At 40.4% G+C, this 18,728-nt stretch overlaps 1 protein-coding gene across 3 annotated transcripts in view; it reads left to right on the top strand.

Moving 5' to 3' along the window:
• Window positions 1–18,728, top strand: part of LOC122888395 (transcription factor COE1-A-like) — a 94,842-nt gene that overhangs the window by 56,043 nt on the left and 20,071 nt on the right. For all 3 annotated transcript variants that reach the window (XM_044222806.1, XM_044222807.1, XM_044222804.1), the window contains exons 7-10: window positions 5,939–6,020; window positions 7,176–7,317; window positions 8,817–8,950; window positions 10,648–10,774. In XM_044222806.1, the coding sequence (XP_044078741.1) occupies window positions 5,939–6,020; window positions 7,176–7,317; window positions 8,817–8,950; window positions 10,648–10,774 (485 nt within the window). The remainder of the gene's footprint in view (window positions 1–5,938; window positions 6,021–7,175; window positions 7,318–8,816; window positions 8,951–10,647; window positions 10,775–18,728) is intronic.

Genomic DNA, 18,728 nt, shown 5'->3' with positions numbered 1-18,728 from the left:
GTGTGTGTGTGTGTGTGTGTGTGTGTGTGTGTTTTGGAGAGATTTTTTGTTTTTTCTCTTCCAAGGCAGCATCGTTATTCTTGCTCAGTCGAATAGTGAGTCTTTAGGGAATAAAACGGACACAGACATTCAGTCTTAGACACACTCTTTTTCACACACACACACTCAAAGCTGGAATTCCCCCGGATGTCACCCTTGCCCTGTTGGCATTGTAACTGTTTAAATGACAGGAGAGTGGTTGAAACAAACTCCCACAATCCTCTTTCCTCATTCTCTCTTCAATTAGTTTCTCCTTCACACACTCTCTGTATCCTCCTCTTCTCCACTGTTTCTCTCTCTCTATATATATATATCCCAACGCCCTCTCCATGCCTACTCTCTGTCACTTCCTGTCCCACTCTTCAGGTCTGTGTTAGCCCTATATATTAAATATTAATGTCAGTTGTGCTCTGAGCCATAATTGCCATCTCAGCCTTTGAATAATGGATGGAACTGTGCCATTCACTACTACACCATGGCTAACAGGCTAAAAAAACAGCATCCAACTGTGGTTTGCTACATTACTATGGTTTACAGGCAAAATAACACTAGCATCCTAGCATGGTTGATTACATTATCATGACTCACAGTAACAATAGTAACTACAAAGCTAAAAAAAAAAAACCCACAAGCATTCAACTGTAAATGACAACATTATGGGTTACGTTTTGGCTCAAAAGCTCTAGCATGATGTTATGGTCCCCTACATCACCATTTTTACAGTCTGAAAAAAAAACTAGCATTGCACAGTTGTAAACTTCTATACTGTGATTAAAATTTACTGAATGGTTAGGTTTCACTGCTTCACCACAGCAGGAAGCTATTAGGTAGCAACTAGCAGCTAAAGAGCCAGGTATTTTTCTCAGAAGTTAAACCAGAAAAAGAAGAGAGAGTGAATATTGGACTAATATTCATCAGGTGGCCAGAAACACAACCCCAAATCAATGCTGATGTTGCTCTGTCTCTGCTGGATTTGTAAGTAGGCAATGTTTGCTTACACGCTAGCCATGTCAGCTTTACAAGGTGATAATGCAGTATGCCATGACTGTTGGTGTGTCTGATGTGGGATTCTTCTTCCCCTCAAATGACCCAAAGAATCTTTTCACAGGAGACATTTTGACTTGTCATAGTGGGTAAAGTACACTGACGATTACTCCAGTAACCTTTACTTCTTTACCCTTGCACAAAACAAACATAACCTAAACATACAGTAACTAAATGTGTCAGAGCCTGTAAGTTACAGATTTAAATAAGCCATCATATTTCATTGATCATAATACAAAACTTTTATGGTTTTCATAGAGTGTCCTATGAATCATCATTTTAAAAAACACATACTTTACCATTACTAAATAAAGTTGATTGTGCTGTTGTGCATGACAGCGCCTTACTACAACAAAAAGGCTTCTGCTTAGCCAACATCCCTAGCTTGTGTTATTGTAGTTAGTCATTGTGCAAAAAAGAAACATATGACAGATTATTTGGTCAGGGGACTAAAAAGGCTTCCTATTCCAATCTAGTGAGATTTTTTCAGATTTCCTAGAAGGGAATATACAAACCTCATTCCCATCTGAATTATGCTCAAGTGTGTTGCATTGTGCTGTTCAGTCGCAGGAGACCAGAGTATGTCACAGACCTGCAATTAACGTTTGCCTTTTTTTCAACCATTACCACCATGTTTCCCTAACCTTTACCACATGTTTTTCTTGCCTCACCCTCACCATATCTCAGTTTAGCCATAGTTTCCCATAACCGCAACCTTTCCCTAAAGGTATCCATACCATAGTTGCCATGCGCAGATATTGGAAGTGAGAAATTTAAAAATGTTGGCATTGGACATAATTGAACGCAATCCAAGGTTTAGCAAAATCATCCAATATTGACGACCTTGTCTTGTGATAGGATTGGCAGTCACCATGTAAATTGACAAGCATGGGGCGTCTGGTGGAGTAGTGGTTAAGACCAGTAGGCGATTCGTAAATTTATGGGGGACGGTTCGTTTTGTTCACCTGTGACTAGCGAGCCCCCCTTGTAGCTATATAGTTTAGAGAATATTATAGATCTAAGACCAAACTGACAGAAGGGCAGGACTCAGAGAAAAAGTCGCAATTACAAATCTGTCTGCTACTTCAGTGCCACGGACAGCGACATGGATTTATCAATACACAGCACAGAACGCCTACTGGTTAAGACGCATATAAGTGCAACTTTCCTTGTTGCATGTTATGTCATACCCTTTTCTCTCCCTCTCCCTGTGTTTCCTGTCTGTATCTATACTGCCAAAAATTACAAGGTGTAAAAAGAAAGTAATAATCTTGTACTTGTAGTCATCTTGATTTTTTACTCTCCGCCAACTACCATTCTTACACGTCCAGATAGGGAGTGTGTGTGTGTGTGTGTGTGTGTGTGTGTGTGTGTGTGTGTGTGTGTGTGTGTGTGTGTGAGAGTATCTATGTGTATTTGCAACATGCAGGACTGGTGTTGGGTCAGCTCTCTGAGTGTGGTACTCACAGCGTAGCAAAGGTCAACAGCGCTGTTATCACTTGAAAATGATCGGCCTCGGAGAGAGGGAGTGAGATAGAGGAGAGAGGGGGAGAGTGCTCCCCTCCCCCACAGTCATTCAGACTCTTATAATTGCCCAGTTTAATTGGAGGCCTCTTAACAACCACAGACTGGACCAGCCAATCAATTCACACAAGGTGTCTGTATGTGTGTGTGTGTGTGTGTGTGTGTGTGTGTGTGTGTGTGTTTGTGTGAGTGTGTGTGTGTAGCTGCAGGGCCTTTTTGTGGCAGAGTTGATTAGGCCAGATGGGGTCAAGTGAAGGGGGAAGAGGAACGCACACATACTGCATTAAAATGTAGAATACAGATATGTTCTGCTGGAAATCAATGAGAGAAAACGCTCTCACAGGAAATAGATCGAGCAGTAGATGGAAATATGAAAAATAACAAGCAATATCATCAGATCACCAATGAAATAAGCCAATGATAGACTGAAATTATACACTGAGAGGGGGGAATTGATACTGTTAAACTGATGGGTAAGATGAGATTGTGGTGATGAGGTTTTAAGTCATCCCTATCTTTCTCAGTGGTGCAGCATTAGAGACAAGAACCTTTCTCATACACCTCTAGATGCAATAGGGTTACAGTGACCACAGAGCAGAGGTAGAAAGTAAAGAAGTGCATTTACTCAAAGCACTGCATTTAAAGGAACCCTGTGGAGTTGTTGAACACTAGTAGCGGTGTAGAGAAAAGTTTTGATGAACAGGTCCCAGTATTATTTGTATCTTGTGTTCACAGTACAAGATACAATTCTCTGCAGACTGTAGAGGGCAGTAACAGTTGGTGGCAGTAATGTGCCAGTAAAAGAGAAGTAGAAGAAGCCCACAAGCTGACGTGAACAATGCAGGTTTAATAACATTCAAAACAAAGGTTTTGCAAATGTTTCATGAGGTATGAAATCCATTCAGCATGTTTGGTAACACTTTATTTGGACAGTCTGCCTACAGATAGTTTATTTGTAACATTTTAACAGTTTCACTTTGTCTGTAGATGTTTAACAGATTATCAATAGAGTATATGTGACAATTCATGAACATACCCTAACCAAGATGTTTTTTGTGCCTAAACCTAACCAAACCTAGAAAACAGTGTTATTTGTGAAACAGTTGAATTGTTAAATCTCAACTAATAAGCGGTTTAAATGTTACAAATACTCTATAAACTATCATTAGGTGGACTATCCAAATTAAGTGTAACCACATGGTGCACAGATCCAACTTTTTCTCTTCTGATACTGATTCTGATACCTCAACTCAGTGTATCTGCAGACACCAATTACGGATCTAAAAACTGTGGTCTTTTTATGTATGTGTATACCACACTGTCTGGAACTCACTTCAATCATTTTTATGTAACATAATGAGGTGAGTATTAGCACCAATATTCATCCAGCATATCGGATCATTGTGTGAATACTTCTGTTCCAGTACATTTCAGAAACAAATTACATTTTACTTACTGTTTGACTTATAGCACCACCTGAACCAGCTAAAACAATAAAATACTTTAAATTTAACACTCTGAAAGCTGTTTTTCAGATTGCATATATACTAATTAAGTATATATTTTTTTTACTCAAGGTACATTTTTGAATGTAGGACTTTTTACTTTTGGTGGAGTATTTCTAAAAGATCTGAACACTTCTTCCACTGCTGCATTAGTCTTTTCATAGTTCAGGCAGATGAGCAGGGGAGTGTGTGAGCCTCCTGACCGCCTCCTTTACACAGAGATGTAAAGCGTAGGGTTAGCTGAGGCGTTTGTGTTAACGCTATGCTAGTGTTGTGAGAAGGACTCGACAGTAGGAGGTCAGCAGGGGTCGCCGTGGCTGTCCTCCACTGTGATAGGCTGTCACCCGGGGGTGAGGGGTCAAGATAATTAGGCATGCAGAATCCCAGCGCTGGTGTTCTAACGAAGCCTGAGCTCGTTAACGCAGAGTTTTACACCCAGACCTGCCACTGGGCTGTGCTGCACCGTCACACACGCACATACACTCACATGCAGAGTACATGTTTGCGCGCGCACACACACACATACACACACACACACACACACAAGCGCACACCTCTGCTTTGTTCCGGTGGTCCTGTAAAAGGGCTGTCATCTCTTGAACAGTAAAGCACCAGGCTCTGCCATGAGGGAATGGAGGTGATGCAGACTTGTGAAAAGTCCAAATTATTTAAGCACACAGTTTAACTGTATTAAGATAAATACAGAGTGTGGACACAAAGTGATGAAACCAAATATAATAGCTCTGCAATTTTTGTGGAACTAACTTGTTACATTTTTGTTGCTGATTATATTTAATGATCCTTTTCTTTGGGGCTGTAGTTTGTGGAGTTGTATCAGATTTCAGTCACATTTGAATTATGTGTGCTTGCTTTCCAGAATGCCTTTTACATTCAGATGTGATTGTTTCTGTCTAATTCTACTCAATAATAGGAAACTCAAGCAAATATAAAAAGACAAAACAGTGTTGTGTACGAACACATAATGCAAGGTTTAAATGCAGAGTGCAATGTAGAAGAAATATTGTCTTTCATGTGAGGTTGTGCATGGGTGTTGCTTTTATCGAGATGTAACACACAGATGTAACAAATGTACATGCAAACATGAACATGTGTGTGTCTGTGTTATTGTGTGAGTGTGCCTTGTTGCTTCTGCCAGGCTGGCCAGCTGGCTCGCACCAAAACACAACCTGCATGTGTTTGTTAGCTGTTGATGGCCATCTGTGTGTTTGATTTATTCTGTAATATAGATTCATGACATATGGTACCGTTTCAAACACCCAATGTCAACATAGTTCCTCTTTTTTAATGATTTGATGTCAGGGTTACCATGAGGATAACATCTCTACAAGAAAGTTTTTATAATCTTTTCACATGTTGAAAGTGGTTTTGAAATTGTTTCTGAATCTTAACAAACACTTTAGGTTTTTAAGCCATATTCTAAATACAGTTGCAGTAGGCCTTCCCATGTTGCTAACTTAATAAATCATTGAGGATGAAGGTCAAGTTGAACAAAGACCTAAAAGATTTTCTCAAACTTAAACTGGCTCACCAGTTTTGATGGAGTGTACTGCTTTATTTGCCTTTTTGTATGTTCATCCAACGCCTTTATGTGGCGCTTCAAAGCAGTCTCAGTTGGTGTGGATTTAAGAACAAAAAAACAGGTTCCACACATCCACAAGGAAATTCATTTTGACTTTCCAACAGTATGAAATATTAATTTCTCTATCTGCATTTGGGGTTCTGTCTGTATTGTATGTTGTAAACATACTCTAGTCTACTGTTTAACTGTTAACCTCAAATATTGCCTGTTCTCTCTGTCTCTACAGATTCTTCCTCAAGTTTTTCCTCAAGTGCAACCAGAACTGTCTAAAAAATGCAGGAAACCCACGAGACATGAGGAGGTTCCAGGTAGAAACCACCACACTCTGGTCATTTAATTCTTCCTTTTTCTGTGTATGTTTGCATGTCCGTCTCTATGCCATTCTCTCTCTCTCTCTCTCTCTCTCTCTCTCTCTCTCTCTCTCTCTCTCTCTCTCTCTCTCTCTCTCTCTCTTCTTTCCCTGTGTCTTCTGTGGACATAAATGATAATACACATAACTTTATGGTTATTGTCACATATAAATACAGGTTTGCGTGTGTGTGTGTGCATGCATGCGCGCATGTGAGTTTTTGTGTAAGTAAATAAGCTATCAGCGCCTTTACAGGAAACATGAGATTCTGACCCTGACTAGTCAGAACATAAATATACAGACAATGCAGGGAGACAGAGAGGAGGGTGTTAGAGAGACAGAAAGAAAGGAAGAAAGACAGGATGTTGTGCAGTTGTGAATAAGATTTAAGGCAGTGCAGTCTTTATTATTTCCTTATCTACCTTAAGACACCACTTGAGTGTGAGTGGAGATACTGGCCGCCCAGAAGATATTGATGGATTTATTACCATGGCACGTGTGTGTGAGAGAGTGTGTGTGATATGTATATGAGTATTTTGTTGCGTCTGTGCTGTGTGTGTGTGAGAGAGAGCAAGAGAGATAGGACAGAGAGAGAGAGAGGGAGAGAGAGAGAGAGAGAGAGAGAGAGAGTCATACGGTAGCGAGTGTGTGACAGTATCTGTGCCTCTAATTGTGCAGCTCTATTGTAGTGGAACCAGAGAAGACAGCTCTGTTTCCCTGGGAGATAATTAAGGGCCGGACCCATCAGGAACTATTGAACAGAAGAGGATAGACACCGCACATACACACACACACACACACACACACACACTTGACGTAGTGTGTTTAGTGTGATGGTAATAGCAGCGATAACGGGTTACATTTAAAGTGCTTTTCACAGCTTTTAACTCCTCCTTGCGAAGATCTCTAGACCCCCAACTTTGTAATTCTTGATTTTTTCTTTTCTTTTTGCTTCCCCCTTTCTCTCTACCCCTTTTCCTCCCCTTCTTCCTCCTTTCTCACTCAACTCTCTCCTCTATTATCTCATCTTCTTTTTTTGCCCGTCCTCCCATCTATCTCCCCCTCACTCTGTCTGCCCCCCCATCCCGTCCCGTCCCCTGCTTCTTCTCTCCAGGTGGTGGTATCGACTACAGTGAGCGTGGAGGGACACGTCCTGTCAGTCTCTGACAACATGTTCGTCCACAACAACTCCAAACATGGCCGACGGGCCCGCAGGCTCGACCCTGTGGAGGGAACGCCGTCTTACCTAGAACACGGTAACACAAGAGTGTGTTATGTGTGTGTGTGTGTGTGTGTGTGTGTGTGTGTGTGTGTGTGTGTGTGTGTGTGTCTGTCTGTCTGTGCGTGAATGTGTGTGAGCATAAGCAGCATGGCCACCAGATGGTTGATGGTTTAATCCTATCAGGTGATTCCTGCCCCTCCATCTGGCTAATCCAACCCACTACACACACACACACACATACACACACACACACACAAAATGCATGGTGTGATGCTCTGCGTGTGTATGTGTGTGTGTTGCTAGGTCTAATATCATTATGCTTCTTTTTCAGACTGAGATGTTGTAATTCAGATGAATACTGATAATCGCACACACACACTTTGAGGACAGTTGGTTTTTGACAGACGAGCTCTTATTGTTGTGATATGGGATTGGATATGAGCTTATACACACAACACTCACACAATACTGAAGTGACATAAAGCTGACTAGTATCCATTCTGTTTGAAGTATTATTATGCATACTGAACCTTCTGTGTGTGTTTTTATCCACGTCATATCATTAGATTACTGCAGTAATCTTATATCAGTCGGGTTTTGTTATAAACAGTAAATAAACAGCACAGGTTCTATTGTTCTCAAAATGATGGTTGAGTATCACATTGCATTTAAAATGAATAAAAGTATTAGAAAACATGAACAAATTGTCTTTATTTTCACAGAATAATAAAAAAATTCTTTGTTAAAAAACTATTTTAACAACAATAAATGGTCGGTCTTTTTCTTGAGCGGCTCATCTGTGTCTCAGAAGGCCTGTAAAAAAATTTTTTTTTTGAGCATGTTTGTTCTTCTTTGGGAACAGGGTGTTAAACAGAACTAAACACTAAGGTTCAGTATCAAGATTTCAGAGCTTTCAACTGCATCTCATGGTCCATGGAAATAGAGTTACAGTGGAGCTGATGTTTTAATTTTGGTCAAATGTAGGTTAAATTCGGTTATTCTGATTATATGTTCTTGCCAGGATGTCAATATACATTCAATTGTCTAAAAACTCCTCAAAAACTGAATAAAGGATGGTTTGAAAAGAAAAGAGAAGCACTTACTTGCTTTGTTTATTCTCTCACTGCACTCAGTAGAACAATCTCCAAGGAGAAACCTCACTACTCAAGGACCAATTCAAAAGGACTCAGCCTTTGAGTCAGCAGTGTATTCAGTGTAAAAGGGTGGTGTGCTGATCTGGACCACAGCCAGAAGCAGAGGGGTGTAGGATGAAGAAATATGAGGTGCAGATGCAACGACTTCAAGCCAGATTTCCCTCCCTGTTTAGAGACTGATTTGTCTTTAAAGAAAACAAATGTTTTCCTACAACCAAGACGTGTCAAATAAAAAAGAGTGAATGTCGATACTGTAGGTTTTATTCCAAGGTTGTTTTGTTCAGATGCATCTCAAATGCCAGTAATCTAATATTTGTTTAACTCCTTTTATTCCTCTCTCTCTCTCTTGGCTACTATAATCCTCCTCTCCTCCCTCCAGGTTCAGCTCCCTGCATTAAAGCCATCAGTCCCAGCGAGGGGTGGACTACAGGGGGCGCTACAGTCATCATCATAGGGGACAACTTCTTCGATGGTCTCCAAGTCATCTTCGGTACCATGCTGGTTTGGAGCGAGGTCAGTTTGCCAACAATCATCATCCTGTCTCGATGTTGTTTCAACCCCTCAATGGTGTGTGTTTGCCCTCAGACCGTTGGAGGTAATTCAATATGAAAACATACTTTTCCTCATGGTCGGGCTCTTAACTGTGTGTGATCATGTGAATGTTTGTGTGTGTGTTAATGTTTGTCTAAATGAGGTTTGCCTCTCTAATGAGTCCCCGCCAACAAGCGACCGCCGCCCCTCTCTACCTTCCTCACCCACACTCCCTCTGTCTCTTTCTCTCTGGAATACTGATCAAATCAGCAGATTTTGATAGCCATCGGCTTAATGCTCACAAAAACACACACTCACACACACACACATACACATACAGAACTCACTATCATACTTTTCCCCAGCACAACTCCTCTACAGTGTTTATTTGTCTTCTGACTCCACTCACCGTGTGCGCCGAGAGACCATGGCTCCCTTCCAACAACAACACGGAGTGTGTGTGTGTGTACATGCTGGCATACATGGATGTGTGTGTTAAGAGCTGAGGGGTTTGTTTACAGTGTTGAGAGCCACACTTACACACACTAACATGTGTACAGAGTCTCAGTTCAGTTCAGTTCAAACTGACTCAGTTCTCAGGCGTTCCTCAGACTGGCTTCTAATGGATTTTGGCCAACCAAATGTTTCATTTGCACTCAACCTGATTATTGATTCCGAAGCGAGAAAACACAGTTTGAAAAATTTGTCGGTGGAAAGTGACTGCATGTTTGCCAGCTTCTGTTTGTCTGCAGCTTTCCCTCCTACCCACAGATTTTTCGCGAAACCCTATGCCAAATAGTAAAACTATTTTTGAAAACCATCCATAAAAATGTGATGCTAAAAAGTTAGTGTTCGTCACATACAGCTCAATACAATGATTCCTTTTTACCCGATATCAACATGGATGCTGGGAAATCTGATTATATTTAAACTAGCTTGTTGATTTTTATTTTTTTAGCATGTCAAACATTTGGTCCATTCCACTTGAGATTACAAGATGCTGTTGTAGGTCAAAAGTCCAGTAACACATTCAAAACCAAAAAAAAACATAAATCATAATATTATGTCTATTTACAGTATTTTAAATTAATACATATCCATATACAAAATATCAAATGTATTCAACAATTGATATAAGAGTATCTCCTTTTAAATGTCAGCTAAAATGAGAAATTGGAAACTGTGTTTGCTGTACAACATCAAATTCAGATTCAGGACCTGTGATCAGATGGAGTCAAAAATGCATCAAATCCAAATGTAAATACAGCTCAGTTAGAGATGCCTTTCCCCACATTAACAAGTGCAAATGCAATACATCTCCAGCCCACAAACTAAAATAAACTTTAGAGCAGAGCTCCAGCAAGAAAACTCTTGCAAAACATGCTCAAAGAATAACATATTAAGATAACTAGATCCAGGATCAGATTTAAAGGAAAAAACAGTTCTTTAGTTGTTTGCTGCAGATGTGTTTTAATGCATGGTGAAAACAGCTTAACCCAGCAACACAAAACCAAGACTCAGGGTGTCTGTTGGCAAAGAAACTCTAAAACTTGTTTAAAACTTATTTCAGTGATTGTAGAGATTTTGTCCTGACGCAGAGGGCTACATTTTTTTGCCCTGGTCAGGTGATGCGTTTTTGGGTACTGACTTTTGGTCCCCCGCTTTCCTTCCTTCTCTAGCTGATCACACCGCATGCCATCCGGGTGCAGACGCCTCCCAGACACATCCCCGGGGTCGTTGAGGTCACTCTGTCTTACAAGTCCAAACAGTTCTGCAAAGGCACACCAGGAAGGTTCATATATACAGGTAGGTCAACTGTACACACACATACACGCACATGCAAACACACTTAGGCAGGCTCTTGATTAAAGTATATTGTTGTGATTTTTCTTCTATTTTCTAGAGGGTACGTTTAAATTTGTGTTTTTTTCTAAATGTGTGTTTGTAAGAGCCTTTGCCTCTGTGTGTGTGTGTGTGTGTGTGTGTGTGTGTGTGCGCGCGTGTGTGTGTTTGTGACTGTGTCTGCATATGTGTGTGAATAGCGTCTATGAGTTGCAGTTCACTCTCAGGCCAGACAGTGTTGAACTAATGACGGAAGATTAGTCAACATTAACGACCCACACTCGTTACAATGTTGCCATAATCAGAGGCTCATTAAAACCAGCTACAATTAAACAGTCTGCTCTTTATAGCCCACCATACTGAAACTATTAGTGAAATCATCCAGAACACCCAGTTTACTAACACACACAAACACACACACGTTAAACAGACACACACAAACACACACAATGTTGGAAAAAGTGTGTGTGATTTCTGACCGGATTGTTGACTGTGAATGAGCGTTTTCCTGCAAAATTCAGTAGAGGAGGAAAACAAGAAGAAAGCATGTGTATGTGTGTTTTCTCATTTTGTTCGCACATATATGTGGAAATGGATGGAGGTGATGTGATGTCTGGTATTGATCCGCTCAACATGGCTCCATCACACCATGATGATGACGTCATTCACAGAGAGAGACAGAAGAAGAAAAACAGCTGCTGTATAAATTCTTTGGGGTACGAGGCATTTAATGACCCAATTAACCAAAGATAAAGATGAGGATTTAAACCTGATCAATGAAGATGAAAAAAAGTTACAATGAATAAATTGTCAGTTTTAATGTTGGCGTCAAGTTCATGAGAGCTTTAATATTTCCTCTTCAAAATGAAAAATGCTAAAGAAAGTGATGAGTTTTTCATTTCAAACTTCAGCTTCAGTCATTTGTTCTGAATGAAGGCAAGGCAATTTTAATTAATGTAGCATATTTTATTAAACGTAACTCAATGTGCTTTTCATGAAAATGCAACAAGTCACATGTAGAAATAAATGAATACAATGAAATGCAACAACAACAGAAAAGAAGAAAAAAGTAGTCGAGCAGTCTGGCTGCCGAGACAAAGAAAATAGCTCCACCTATAGGCACTCATTCAACAATTTAAAATGCAAGGAAATGGACTTCACAGTACAAAGTGCAGTGAAAAAAGACAACAGTTAGCACAAGAAATAAAAGCAACAATTGTGAGTGCAATAAAACAGACCTAAAATATTGTTTTTGTTTCAAATGTCTTGACAAAGTTTGGAACACTGAGACGTTAAGTAATTGTCTTTGTGAGTTGTGTTACTTGTCGTCTAAATGTCCCTGGTCGGTAGTTTCTTTGTACAGACATAGGTACTCTGCCTGTGTGCCTCCTTCAATGTTCTTCAGTCAAAACATCTTTGGTCTGACCCTGAGGCTAGCCGGCTGGTAATTGGTCCATCTGGTGTCTAACTGCTTCTCCTATTGGGCGGAGATGACCTACCGTGACCTCGCGATTGGCTGATCGCTTCAACATGTGACCCAGGCAATGCGATGCGTTACTGCGGTTGCCTGACCGCGCCTCAAGGTTGGCTTCATTCTGGAAGTCACTGGTGAAAGGTCACAGCAGTGAAAGCTGATTGGCTGTTGTGGTTTTTCAGAGCCTTAGCTGTGGTTGCTTCTGGGTGTAAGGACCGAGCAATTAAACGTGCTCACGAGTGCACACACGCAAATATGCAACAACAACGTAAAAACACACACAAAGCAACACTTGCATAGGGTTATGTCTTACACAACTTACCACACACACTTTCAAACAGAGGCAGGAGTTGAAAGTAATTGTGAATCAGAGAGATATGAGGGAAAGATGCTGTGTAGTCTGGTAAACAGATGGTCTACCACATACATACACACACACACACTCTATACACACACACATACACATAGTGCCGTATGGCTGCTTCATTGGCCTGGTGGAAAAAATTAACATTCTCGACATCACACACTCCTATAAACACACAGTGGTACAAAGTAACAATCAATACATGCTCTCTCACACACAACGTGGATATATACACACACTCATATATAGAGCTGATTTATTGTCAATGCAGCTGCATAAGAAAATCCATAGCTCAGCTGTGGAGCAGAAACTTTTACTGAAAAAGCATCACAATTTTAGACTTTTCTCTCTTTTACGAGCAATTTAACTTTCATTTTGCAGACAGAGAGAGAGAGAATAAAAGAGAATTGAAATATAGAGGGAGAGAGAGAGACAAAAGAAAAAAGAAAGAGAGACATAAAAAAGTGAGACAGAAAGGTGGACTTTTAAAACGAGATTGTAAAGTATTGATCTACTCATAAGTGGATCACACACATACTGATACACACATGCAGATACACACATGTACATACACACATACAAACACGCAGAAAGTCACAGAGGGATCTCTCCGAAGAGAAGAGCTGGAGAGAAAGAGATCTCATCTCATAAGGGGAAGAATGAAGCAGTAATTCAGTGGTATTGAACTGCTGGCTGGCCAGATAATCAATCTCACCACACCTCCTCTCCTCCTCCTCCTCTTCTTCTTCTTCTCTCTGTCCTTTCACCCACCCAGCTTCACCCTTTTTTCCTCCCTTCCTGCTCCCTTGCCCACCTTTTTCTCTCTTCCTTGCACTCTTTTGTTTAAACACTGCCAAAAGAAAAACAGCACCATTGCATAACACAGCTTCTACAAGAACAATATCATTCCCTTTTTTTATCATGCTTTTTTCTCTTTTGCCACTTCCCCCTCTTCCTTTCTTCTGTCTCCCTCCTCTGTTCACATTTTATTGTGAAATGGGAGTGGAAGGTCTGTCCTCATGAAACTTCTATGAGTATTGATCCGCGGGCAGCTCTGGACTCTGAGAGGAAGAGCGAGGCTGTAGGAGGAGTGATGGAGGAATGGATGGATGAAAGTGGCAGAAGGTGTAGTTAAGAAAGAAGGAGGAAGGAGACAGAGCAGAAGAGAGGGAGGTGCTGTCATGGGAAGCAGGGTAGCTGAATGAGTCGAGATAAAATAGGTTCAAGTCTCAGTGTCACCAGATCATCTGCTCAAGTGTCCATAGATGTTTTGTCAATGTCATGACAACATATCTAAGGACAAGCTTTTAGGAAAAGCAGACTATATCTGCATCAGACCATGGAGGAAGACATGCAACAAGGGTCCCTGGCCAAATTTAAACCAGTGACATTTTGATGTTGTGGCATATTTTGTGTCATAGTTGTTGTAGGTTGTTAGTTCGTAACTCACTGTTGTTGCTGCCTCTCTTAGCCAGGAAACTCTTGAAAAAGAGATCGCCACTAGGATTTCCTGGTTAAATAAAGTTTAGATTAGAATAGAGCGGAGACTGTCCTCGCCAGAAAAATGACAGCATTGGTCATATGGTCATATGGTCAAGTTTAAGACCTCTTGGGGACGTGTGAATAATGACTGTCTGAGGTGGTGGAAGTATTGCGTCTCCTACTAACCATCACTGTTGGTTTCTTTTTACCATGACCATGATTGTTCCTTAACATGACCCAAGAATTTTTATTTTCTTAATGAATCATTTTTGTTCATGAGTCAATAGTTTTCTCTTGACCACTGATGCTCTCTGATAAGTGATATAAAATCAGTGATGATGTTTAAATGAGAAAGAAAATAACACTAAACTAACACACAGACACAAATTAATTTAATTAACTGATTTGCGCAATTGTATGTATTTTTAATATATGGCACGCCACGTGTAGTCATCATTCTCTTGAGCACCATGGACAACTGACATTAAAGGACAGGTTCACATTTTTTCAAGTCTGTCTTAACACAATATTCACATGCCAGTATGTACTTTGGAAGAGTTACTGGATGCTGTGGTCATTCTTTCTCTCCATACTGGCCATAAAGAGATCTGCAAAATACATTCTGAAGCTCAGCTGAAGCTCATATGAAGTTTGAGCAATCAGTTTGACAAATTGAGTGGGTATCTTCCAAAGTTACTGACTTTTTACTACAAAATTCTCTCCCTGCAGCTCAGCAAGGAAACACTGTCAATGAAAAGAGCAAATTCTGTACTATAGGACTATAACTTTGGAAGATACTCCCTTGATTTGTCTAACGCAGACTGTTGAAGCCTCCTATTAGCTTCAGATGAACTAAAAAAAACAAGGACTGTGGATTTTTTTCCCAATCACTTCTGTTTGAATTGCTTTAGAAAGGGATCACTTCACAGCCAGTATGGAAAGGAGGGATGATACAGCGTCCACTACTAGCATGCAATCGCTCTTGAGAGCTGCTTTGGGAAAAAAAAAAATTAAGAACATTCACAGATATGCTCCTAGAAAACACTCTTAACTAAGATTGATTGTTATCGGGAAACAGGACCCTTCTGTCATTTAGGTGGGATATAGGGGGAGTAGATACTTTCTTTGGGAGTTTCTCAGCAGAAGTCAAACAGCTGGAGGCTGGAGGGCACTGACCCAGTGTGTAAACAAAACAGAGCATGCATGCTTATAAATTACTTAATAAATCATATACTCTGTGCTGGAATGGATGTTTCCTCTTGGGGAACTGAACATTTTCCACCCAATCCTTTTTACAATCCACACACTTTACTGCGCAACTTCTCCTCAACTCCTTTCAGCATATCTGCAATACTGTTTTCGGTTTTCTGCAACGTCTGAGCACACATCTCAAAACAGGTCACTGGGAAACCCATCTGCAAGGTTGGAGATAAGTGTATTTGGTGTTTGTGGGTGTCAGTGGGACCAGTGTTTCTATGGTGAATGCACTATGGCTGGTATTACTGATGGCTTTTGCAGCCGATGTGTAATCACTTGGACATCTTTCGCTGCATTGATACTATTTATGTGTCTGTGCAGAAAGAAACCACCAAAGAAATCGGTGTAGAAACCTGACCTTTTGGCTTCAAAGTCACACACACACACACACACACACACACACACTGTACATTAGCCTACACACACACATACACAGAGACCTACACAAACCCATGAACACACACAAACATTCACACTCCATCCAATGATTTAAGGAACATATTGTTCTATTAATAAAGAGTCGGTTGGAGACACTTTAGGCCTAAGGCATCGAAACCACTCTAAGTCATCCTGTTATGTACAACACATATATGTGTGTGTGTGTGTGTGTGTGTGTGTGTGTGTGTGTGTGTGTGTGTGTGTGTGTGTGTGTGTGTGTTTGTGTCTGTGTGTTTGTGTGTGTGCGTGTGTGTTATATTAGAGCTGGCATTGTTTAAATGTCTCCAGAGAGGTACAGTGTGTGGATCTGACACTGGCAGTTAATTCTGACAGTTGATATCCCACCGACTGTTAGGCAGCTGTTTTGTAGTTTTGTTTTTCTCAACCATAACTGAGTTAAGCTTTTTTTTTCTCCTTTCTTTTTTTAGATGGTTTAACACATGCTCTCTTCTCCTCTCCTCCTTCCCTCACCTCACCTCTTCTCTCCTCTTACCTGAACTTTATTCTTTTAGTCTTTTAGTCTTTTCTTTTACTTCCATCTATCCCTTGCTTCACTTTCTCTCCTGTTCTCCTTGGCCTATCTCCTCCAGACCAATCATGTTGATGTAATTATCATATATAAATCAATTGTCCAGAATTAAAAAAAAAAAGAAGTTTCTTCTAAGTATTGTTCATGGCGTTTTTACAGCTCACAATTTATGAAGTTATGTTGCTAACAAATTGAGTGGTTTAGGACATAACGGAAACCAGAAACTTGGGTGTGATATAATAATAAAACATATAAAACACATGCACACACACATACACACACACACACTTAAAGAAACAAGCAAACAACTCATGAGACATTCAGCTGCAAGTAATTTATCAGTGCTGGATGTGGAAAGTACCAAATATCACTCCAGCTGCACACTTGGACATCACAGACACATACACACACACACACACGCGCGCGCGTGCAGGAACTTTAGCACAGGAGGTTCACCGGTGGGGTGAAGACACATGTTCAGTACAGATAAATAAACACAGAAACACACATGCAGACACACACACAATACTTTAAACTATCATTCTGACTGATAGAGCTTTCAGAGGCCGACTTGATTGACATATTGATTGGATAAAGACTGTAGAAGAACGCAATTGCAACACTAAGCGGTCTTTAAAACTCTTTAGCTCACACCCGCAGTGTTATTTTCATATGGATGCTTTTGACACCATTGGTTATTCCACCATGTCTACCCCTGGTGCATTAAACCATCTGCGCTCCATCAAAGAGCTGCACTGATCCCACCAGTAGAACAGCAGTGTCTGAGTTTGAAATTGTTTAAAGGGTCATTTCACCCAAACTATTATTATACTACTTTACCTCTGATGGTATTTAGTAGGGGTCTGAATCGCAAGTTTAGACCAAATATTCGATTTATTTAGCAGTACTTATTATTACTGACGTTTTTCTTCAAGAGCATCTGCAGAGCAGCCGCACCACACTAACTCCTTCAACAGCCTACATGCAAGTCTCAGGTTTTAGTGTGTTTTCTCATCATCTGTGATGTGAAAACATCAGATTTCCAGACAGTCAGGGAAATAAAACATGTGCTTCCTGGTCATATTTTAAATCCTAGTGCACGACAGAAGGATTCTCCTGCCTGGCTCCCTTTTATCCTGCCGTGCTATTATCCTGTGTCGCTCTGTGTACACAGCTAACAAAAAAGTGCAGTGATTTGACCGACAAAATGAAGCTTCTTGACTGATTATTCGAATCGTCAACATTTAAACTATGTGCATGCCTACTGTAGATACCACTAGAGGTAAGTGAAAAAATATTTTTTGTATTTTGGATGAACTGACTCTAACTGGCAATAGAGAGGCTTCCTCCACCAACTTCAGTGAGTGTGTGAATTATGTTTTGGATTAATGCTGAAATTGAAGCTTTCTTTCTATATTTTGACATATGGGAATCCTCTCAAATTACTGCTGTTTTTTTAAAGCTTTAAAGCGAAATGTAATCAATACTGGGACAATGCTGGAATAATGTGAATAATGTGTAATGTGAAGAAATGAGGGCTCAACCATGGGGGGGAATTATAAATTGGTAAATGTGAAATGGAATATGTTTATATTTAAAAGAACCAATAAAAAAACAAAATTCACACATTTTCGCCTTCCAGAACAACTTCACTGGAGAAAATCCAGTGAAAATCTCCACAGTAGTTGCTGAGAGATGTGCTTTCCTCAGTTGCAGTTTCCCAGCCAGATTTTGAACTGACGACCTTTCATTCACAAGCCCGCCTCTCTAACCTCCAGGCTTCTGTCGGCTCATGCTGAGCAAGTTCATTATTTTCCAACCCAGTTTTACAAAAAACCTACTTTATACCAGCGTGGTGCTTGGGAACAAAATGTCACAAAATGGGATGTCATCCTCTCTCCTCACCACTCAGACCCCCCCGCTGACTGGCACAGATGTTCTGATTCTGTGTATGTTTATCATGTGTGTAGGTTCAGTCTGAATACTCACAGCATTAAAGCTGTGCACCGTGTAACATTTTTACACCCATAATCTGCTACCAAGTGAATGAAACAAGAATACTAAATCTTTAAAACACTATAGCTGACTTAGGCATAAACCATCTGAAATCAACAAAGCAGGAAGGAGGGTGAAGAAAAGGAAGCCCTCGGTATCTTTGGTTGACAGTATGTCATCAAAACATGCATGCCGATAACCATTAACCTTTGTGTTGTTTTGCATCATTGAATTGTGTTCGCAGACATTAAGTTACATGTGAAATCCTACAGGATTTTGATTTTTAGATTTTTCTTAAGAGTGAAGGAAGTGAGACTAAATGGTAAATGGACTGTACTTGTATAGCGCCTTTCTAGTCTTCCAACCGCTCAAAGCGCTT

This window comes from Siniperca chuatsi, linkage group LG14 (assembly GCF_020085105.1).
Source record: "Siniperca chuatsi isolate FFG_IHB_CAS linkage group LG14, ASM2008510v1, whole genome shotgun sequence".
Classification (NCBI taxonomy): Eukaryota; Metazoa; Chordata; class Actinopteri; order Centrarchiformes; family Sinipercidae; genus Siniperca; species Siniperca chuatsi.
Note: the sequence above shows the minus strand (reverse complement) of the source record. Positions and strands in the feature narration are given on the sequence as shown.